Below are 8,865 nucleotides of genomic sequence, written 5' to 3'. Positions count from 1 at the left end.
TCTTTGGCCTCGCCCCACTGCTTGCCTTGTCTCTTTATTCCTGGTTATTGACACTATCCTATTGCCATCCTTGCTCCACTCTGTTCCTGGTCACTGGCATCCCAGTGTCTTTGTGCTCCTGGTCATTGACCCTATCCTATAGCACCCCCCCCCCCCCCCGGGCTTTCTTTGCTTCTGGTTTCTGGATGAGGCATTGCCCTGGTCGCTGAACTTGCTCCATTGACCTCCTTGTTTCCCTTTTACTACTGGTCATTGGTCTTGTCTCTCTCTGGCCACTGGCTCTGCCTCACTGCCTGCCATGCACAGACCACTTCTCCTGATTCCTGGCTTTGCCCCCATTGCCCTCCTCGCCCCTCTTTGCCACCTGAGTTGTGCCCTTTGCCTATTGGCCGGCTCCCCGCCCGATGCCCGATGCCCTCTGGCGGTTGCCCTGTCGGCTGCAGCCTCTCCTTTACTTCCTGTTTTACCGGGGCCGGGGCTCCGGCTTGTGCCTGTGGGATCTGCTCTCTTCGTCGCCGGTTTTTGTCTCCGGGACTCCAGGAGCTCATGGATTTCACGTAGGGAAGGTCCCGACGCCATTTTTGCAGGGTTCCGGCCTGTTTCTGGCGCTGGGGGTGGTTCTCCCCACCTTCCCCTCCCCCAGTATCTTCCCTTGTTGTTCTCTCCTGGACCATGGCTGCTGCCTTCGAGCGGCCAACTTTTTGTTGTTGCCGCAAAGTTATGACCGGCTCGGGCAAGGGCGAGGAGAGAAGCTGGCCCCAGCCCCGGGGACCCCACTGCCCTGTCGATATCGCATCCGCTTCCAACTTCCAGCATTTTGAGATCCGGCACTTGCACCTGGAGCTGGAGATTAACTTTGGACGGCGGCAGATCGACGCGGTCGAGGTGCTGGACCTGGTGAGTCTGGAGCCCGCCACCCGGAGCCTGGTCCTCGACTCGCACCAGTCGCTGCTCATCCGCTCGGTCAGCGCCAAGTGCTCGTGTAACTCGGCTCAGAACAGCTGGCCGCTCAGCCACAGACTCGAACCTTTCACCGACTACGGCTCGTCGCTGGTGATAACGTTGCCGGCTGCTATCAAACCTCACAGCAACTTCCAGATCATCATCAAGTACACTACAGCAGACGGGCCAGCGGTAAGTGAGTCCAAAACTCACTCAAACACAAACTCCAGTTCATCTTCCTCAGGTGCACATTTAAACCAGGTTGTCCAACCACCCACTCATCCGGAAAACAAAACTATCCATAGCCTATCGAACTGGCTCCTAAGGGGATGAGGGAAGCTGCTTATCACTCTGGTTATCTAACCAACGTGACTTGCAGTTTTTACTGGGCAAGTTGCTAAACTGCATCAAAAAGTACAATAATATTTTACTTTAATGTGTATTATATACAGTACGATGGGCTGATTTTGTGGCTGGCACTAGTCATACTTTTGATAGTACGGAGAACTTGGTGCTACTGCTCTTGTTACATCAGATGCCAGAATATGTCCTGCCGTGCACTGCTATCACATTACCAAGTTCAATAGTTTGGCAGTCTGGGAAACCCAGAGTTCAGCATTGTATGCATTGCTATAGCAAACTTTACCACATGAATTGCTATTTGAAAACAAAAAAAACTTTCTAGTCATAACCATAGTGTTTGAACTTTGTTGACTAAAATCCATACTTTGCCTTGTGATGGAATATTTCATTGGGGAATACAACTCTGTGATTTTACCAGCTGCATTAATATTCCTTCATAATGGCAATTTATTTTGTAACTGGGTGTATTTTTCAAGATATGTCAGAATACTAAAAAGGATGAGTCAACATTTCTGTAGCACCATTTGCTACATCAACAACAGAAGGAGGTTACTTGGGCTAGAATCATAGAATGGTGCAGCATGCAAACGGGCCTTTTGTATCAATTCATCTGCAAGCTAACCACTGGGCACCTATTATTCTGAATTAGTCCATCACCCAGCACTTGGTCCATTGCCTGTCTCATTTGTGGTGGTTTTTTGAACGAGTATCTACTTTCTTCTTTATTTTTCCCCACATCTACTCGCAACTGACCCACGTCTATTTTAAAAGTTACTGTAATTCCCACTTCAACTTTTGGCTCAGGGATAGCATGGCCTGTGTATGATACAATTTATCATCTCTCCTTTATCCTCTGGGCTGGGGCGGTTGTCTTTCCTTACTCAGCTTCTTTACTGAGCCCACAACCTATGGGCTCATTTCAAGGACTCTTTAAATTCTCAATATTTATAGCTTGCTTGCTTGTTTATTTATTTATTTATTAATTATTTCTTTTTCTTCTTTTTGTATTTGCATAGTTTGGTGGCTTTTGCATGCTGATTCTTTATCATCCTGTAGGGCTGTCAACAGTCTTTCATTGATCCTCTTGTACTTCTTGTATTTACCGTGGATGCCTGCAAGATAATGAATCTCAGGGTTGTATGTGGTGACATGTTTGCAGTTTGATAATTAATTTACTTTGAAATTTAGATCTCATTTTAATTTTCTCTATTCTAGTGGAATGAACCCCAGTCCTTTTGTTCTACAAGTTTGGTAATATTGCAGTAATTCCCATTTGTTCTGTGGCAAAGTCTTGTCATATTTCATAACAATGATGCTCAAAATCTGGCCAACTCATAACCAGTGATGTGAGTTCCCTTTATGATTTATGCCAGTGCTTAAAACCTACTATTCCATTTACGGATTTAGCAAATTTATTAAGTTGTCTTCACACTGCAAAGTTCTGAATATGGGTACCTTGTGAGTTTTTGGACAACTTGTTCCTGTGGTGAAGATGAATTTGCCTATTCAGCGAGCATTTTAAGCTGAAGTACAATGAATGTGCATATTATAAGATGCACAGTGAGCGTAGCAGCTCTATACTGTTGTGGAGCCACGTGATCACTCCCTCCTAACAGATCAATTTTTTAAAAGATATTTGGATAGCAAGAGAATCATGAGAGAAATATAGGAAACTGACTGAGATAAAAGATCAACTACAATCTCATTAGTCTTGATAGAGTGGATATGGAGAGGATGTTTCCCATGGTGGGAGAGTCTAAGACTAGAGGACACAGCTTCAGAATACAGGGGTGTCCTTTTAGAACAGTGTTGAGGAATTATTTTTGCCATAGAGTGGTGAATCTGTGGAATTTGCTGCCACTGGTAACTGTGGAGGCCAAGTCTTTATGCATATTTAAGACAGAGGCTGATAGATTCTTGATTTGTTTGGACATGAAGTAAGAGATTGGGGCTGAGAGAGAAAATAGATCAGCCATGATGAAATGATGGGACAGACTCAATGGGCTAGACTCATGGGCCAAATGGCCTAATTCTGCTCCTATATCTTATGGTCTTATAAATCATGAACAAGTGGAAGGGGCTATACAGTATACTGCTAAAATGTCTTTGGTTCTTGAGATCCTAATGCTACATTTTGTTCTTGAATTTTATTCTCTTGTTTAAACTGGAGATCAGTCTGAACTTCTGATTTAATTAGGAAATACTTATGATATTTCTAAACTAAGGGTCTCATTCTTCACTCTTTACGAGGGTAAGCATGAATCCTCTACTAACTTTGTGCCTTAAGTGCTATTGGGCAATTTATCATACTGCATGTTTTTATCCTGACCTGTATTAGAAAGAATATCCAGTGGACTTTTCTCCCAGCTCACTCACTGTTCCAGGATGCTAGTTTGATATTAAAATTAAAATGTGACTTAAACGTTTTGATAGACCCAATGTGTTCATAAACTGTCACATGTCGTTTGTTTTTCCCTCCTGAACAGGATGGAGTCTATTTAAATCCCACTTAAATCCATTATTTAAATCCCTCTAAACTAACACCCACTGAACTGCTCTTCATAGCTCCCATATATAGAAACATAGAAAAGCTGCAGCACAATACAGCCCCTTTGGCCCACAATGCTGTGCCGAACATGTACTTACTTAGAAATTAGCTAAGGTTACTCATATCCCTCTATTTTTCTAAGCTCCATGAACCTATCCAGGAGTCTCTTAAAAGACCCTATCGTATCTGCTTCCACCACCCTCGCCGGCAGCCCATTCCACCAACTCACCACTCTCTTCGTTAAAAAAAACTTACCCCTGACATCTCCTCTATATCTACTTCCAAGCACCTTAAAACTGTGCCCTCTCATGCTAGCTATTTCAGCCCTGGGAAAAAGCTTCTGACTATCCACACGATCAAGGCCTCTCATCATCTTATACACCTCTATCAGGTCACCTCTCATCCTCCGCCGCTCCAAGGAGAAAAGGCCGAGTTCACTCAACCTGTTCTCATAAGGCATACTCCCCAATCCAGGCAACATCCTTGTAAATCTCCTCTGCACCCTTCCTATAGTTCCCACGTCCTTCCTGTAGTGAGGTGACCGGAACTGAGCACAGTACTCCAAGTGGGGCCGGACCAGGGTCCTATATAGCTGTAACATTATCTCTCAGCTCTTGAACTCAATTCCACGGTTGATGAAGGCCAATACACCGTATGCCTTCTTAACCACAGAGTCAACCTGCGCAGCAGCTTTGAGTGTCCTATGGACTTGGACCCCAAGATCCCTCTAATCCTCCACACTGCCTAGACTCATACCATTAATACTATATTCTGCCATCATATTTAACCTATCAAAATGAACCACCTCACATTTATCTGGGTTGAACTCTATCTGCTACTTCTCAGCCCTGTTTTGCATCCTATCAATGTCACGCTGTAACCTCTGACAGCCCTCCACACTATCCACAACACCCCCCAACCTTTGTGTCATCAGCAAATTTACTAACCCATCCCTCCATTTCCTCATCCAGGTCATTTATAGAAATCACGAAGAGAAGGGGTCCCAGAACAGATCCCTGAGGCACACCACTGGCCACCGGCCTCCATGCAGAATATAACTCGTCTACAATCACTGTTTGCCTTCTGTGAGCAAGCCAATTCTGGATCCACAAAGCAATGTCCCCTTGGATTCCATGCCTCCTTACTTTTTCAATAAGCCTTGCATGGGGTACCTTATCAAATGCCTTGCTGAAATCTATATACACTACATCTACTGCTCTACCTTCATCAATGTGTTTAGTCACATCCTCAAAAAATTCAATCAGGCTCGTAAGGCACGACCTGCCATTGACAAAGCCATGCTGACTATTCTTAATCACCTTATGCCTCTCCAAATGTTCATAAATCCTGCCTCTCAGGATCTTTTCCATCAACTTACCAACCACTGAAGTAAGACATACTGGTCTATAATTTCCTGGGCTATCTCTACACCTTTTCATGAATAAGGGAACAGCATCTGCAACCCTTCAGTCCTCCGGAACCTCTGCAGTCCCCATTGATGATGCAAAGATCATCGCCAGAGGCTCAGCAATCTTCTCCTTTGCCTTCCACAGTAGCCTGAGGTACATCTCATCCGGTCCCAGTGACTTATCCAACCTGATGCTTTCCAAAAGCTCCAGTACATCCTCTTTCTTACTGTCTATATGCTCAAGCTTTTCAATCTGCTGCAAGTTGTCACTATTATCACCAAGATCCTTTTCCATAGTGAATACTGAAGTAAAGTATTCATTAAGTACCTCTGCTATCTCCTCCGGCTCCATACACACTTTTCCACTGTCACACTTGATTGGTCCTATTCTCTCACATCTTATCCTCTTGCTGATCACATACTTGTAGAATGCCCTGGGGTTTTCCTTAATCCTGCTCGACAAGGCCTTCTCATGGCCCCTTCTGGCTCTCCTAATTTCATTCTTAAGCTCCTTCCTGCTCTCCGTATAATCTTCTAGATCTCTATCATTACTTAGTTTTTTGAGACTTTAGTAAACTTTTCTTCTTGACTAGATTTTCAACAGCCTTTGTTGTACACCGTGGTTCATGTACCCTACCACCCTTTCCCTGTCTCATTGGAACGTACGTATGCAGAGCGCCACGCCAATATCCCCTGGACATTTGCCACATTTCTTCCGTGCATTTCCCTGAGAACACCTGTTCCCAATTTAAGCTTCCAAGTTCCTGCCTGACAGCTTCAATTTCCCCTTGCTCCAATTAAACGCTTTCTTAACTTGTCTGTTCCTATCCCTTTCCAATGCTATTGTGAAGGAGATAGCATTGTGATCACTATCTCCTAAATGCTCTCCCACTGAGGGACCAGACACCTGACCAGGTTCATTTCCCAATACCAGATCAAGGACAGCCTCTCCTCTTGTAGGCTTATCTACATATTGTGTCAGGACCACCTAATGAACTCCACCCCATCTAAACTCCTTGCTCTTAGGAGATGCCAATCAATATTGGGGAAATTAAAATCTCCCACCATGGCAACCCTCATTATTACACCTTTCCAGAATCTGTCTCCCTATCTGCTCCTTGATGTACCTGTTACTATTGGGTGGTCTATAAAAAACACCCAGTAGAATTATTGACCCCTTCCTGTTTTTAACTTCCACCCACAGAGACTCAGTAGACAATCTCTCCATGACTTCCTCCTTTTCTGCAGCTGTGACACTATCTCTGATCAGCAGTGCCACGCCCCCACCTCTTTTGCCTCCTTCCCTATCCTTTCTGAAACAACTATAGCCCGGCACTCTAAATAACCATTCCTGCCCCTGAGCCATCCAAGTCTCTGTAATGACCGCAACATCAGAGCTCCAAGTACTGATGCACGCACTAAGCTCATCCGCTTTGTTCATGATGCTTCTTGCATTAAAATAGACACATCTCAAAGCATCGGTCTGAGCGCATCCTTTCTCTATTAGCTGCCTATCCTCCCTCTTGCACTGTCTACAAGCTTTCTCTATTTGTGAACCAACAGCCCCTTCCTCCGTCTCTTCAGTTCAGTTCCCACCCCCCAGCAATTCTCGTTTAAACTCTCCCCAATAGCCTTAGCAAACCTCCCTGCCTTTTACTCACTGAATTTGCTTTGTACCCACTTTGTTCAAGGTTTAGTGCTCAGAAGAAAGTGTTGACGTTCACATGGGACCTGACAGAACTCAACCCAAATGAAAAACAAGTTTCTCATCTTTATATTTCCAGCCCTTTTGATATATGATTGTCAATTTTTGTACTGGTGAAGAATTATATATACGAGGGGTGATTGATAAGTTCATGGCCTAAGGTAGAAGTAGTCAATTTTAGAAAACCTAGCACATTTATTTTTCCTATATTTACAACACTTAGTCCAGCGGTCGTGGAGCATATGGATCCCTTCTTTGTAGAAGTTGGCGTCTTGGACCTCCAGGAGTGGTCACAGCAGGGGTGATTGATAAGTTTGTGGCCTAAGGTAGAAGGAGATGAGTTATTAACTTCAAACTTTCTGCATTTTCACTCAAAGAATTGAACTGCACGTGCATGTAACAAGAGCTTCTACCTAAGGCCACAAACTTATCAATTGCCCCTGCTATGGACTCCTGGAGGTCCAAGACACTCTTATTACATGCACGTGCAGTTTAACTCTTTGAGTGATTATGCAGAAAGTTTGAAGTTAATAACTAATTTCCTTCTACTTTAGGCCACGAATTCATCAATGACCCCTGCTGTGGACCGCTTCTACAAAGAAGGGATCCGTATGCTCCAGGACCGCTGGACTAAGTGTGTACATGAAGGAGGGAACTATGTTGAAAAATACATATGCTAGGTTTTCTAAAATCGACTCTTTCTACCTTAGGCCACGAATTTATCAATCACCCCTCGTACAGTATACGGAATGCGGTAGATGATGTTGTAGTGCAGGGGTCCCCAACCTTTTTTGCACCGCAGACCGCTTTAATATTGACAATATTCTAGCGGACTGGCCGATGGGGGGGGGGGGCTCGTTCAAGTAAGGTTGCCAACTTTCTCACTCCCAAATAAGGGACAAAAGTAGCAGTCAAATACGGGACACTTGTGTTTATCTCGAGAAAGGCTACCACGACCACGACCTGTGTGTGCATGCGTGTATGTGCCAATTTTTTTTTCTACAAATCGGTTTTGGCTTTATCTTCCAGATTCTGTTAAGTGAAACTACACTGTACATACATTATTTCTACTTTATATAGGCTGTGTATTTATCATATTCCTGCTTTTACTATATGTTAGTGTTATTTTAGGTTTTATATGTTATTTGGTATGATTTGGTAGGCTATTTCAAGTTCAACAGTGCGTGACAGGGAATGAGGGAAGGTGCAGCTGACTCATATCGCCAAATCATATCGTTTCCTAGTGGCCCGGTAGCACATGCTTGGCGGCCTGGTGGTTGGGGACCACTTCTAGCGCAGTTAGAGATTGGCAGGTATGAGTTTGTGGGCACCACTGAGTCATGGCTGAAAAAGGATCATAGTTGGGAGATTAACATCCAAGGATGAATATTGTATCAAAAGGACAGGCAGAAGAAATGAAATCGAATCCGTAGAAAGAGGTGACGTAGGATCGGAAGATGTAGAGTTCTTGTGTGTGGAGTTAAGAAACTACAGGGGTAAAAATTGAATTGAAATGACTTTATTTCTTACATCCTTCATATACATGAGTGAAAATCTTTACGTTAGGACTCCATCTAAATGTGCAATGTGCAATCATAGTAATTTATAATAAATAGAACAGTCAATGTAACATAGAAATACACTCAAATCAGCGAGAATTAATCAGTCTGATGGCCTGGTGGAAGAAGCTGTCCTGGAGCCTGTTGGCCCTGGCTTTTATGCTCCGTTTCCTGGATGGTAACAGCTGGAATAGATTGTAGTTGGGGGTGACTCGGGTCCCCAATGATCCTTTGGGCCCTCTTTTCACACCTGTCTTCGTAAATGTCCCGTATATGTGTCAGCAATCATTTTCTATGGGAGGCAAAGAGTGGGAATAAAGATGGTCTTTTCTGGTTGGCT

At 44.1% G+C, this 8,865-nt stretch overlaps 1 protein-coding gene across 2 annotated transcripts in view; it reads left to right on the top strand.

The window, feature by feature from the left end:
• The first annotated feature begins 444 nt into the window (after positions 1 to 444).
• rnpepl1 (arginyl aminopeptidase like 1) overlaps positions 445 to 8,865 on the top strand; it is a 75,171-nt gene continuing 66,750 nt past the window's right edge. For both annotated transcript variants that reach the window (XM_063045638.1, XM_063045637.1), the window contains exon 1: positions 445 to 1,134. In XM_063045638.1, coding sequence (XP_062901708.1) covers positions 673 to 1,134 — 462 coding nt within the window. In that variant the 5' untranslated portion in view covers positions 445 to 672. The remainder of the gene's footprint in view (positions 1,135 to 8,865) is intronic.

The sequence above is a fragment of the Mobula hypostoma genome, chromosome 4 (assembly GCF_963921235.1).
Source record: "Mobula hypostoma chromosome 4, sMobHyp1.1, whole genome shotgun sequence".
Taxonomy (NCBI): Eukaryota; Metazoa; Chordata; class Chondrichthyes; order Myliobatiformes; family Myliobatidae; genus Mobula; species Mobula hypostoma.
This window is presented reverse-complemented; position numbering and strand designations above follow the sequence as displayed.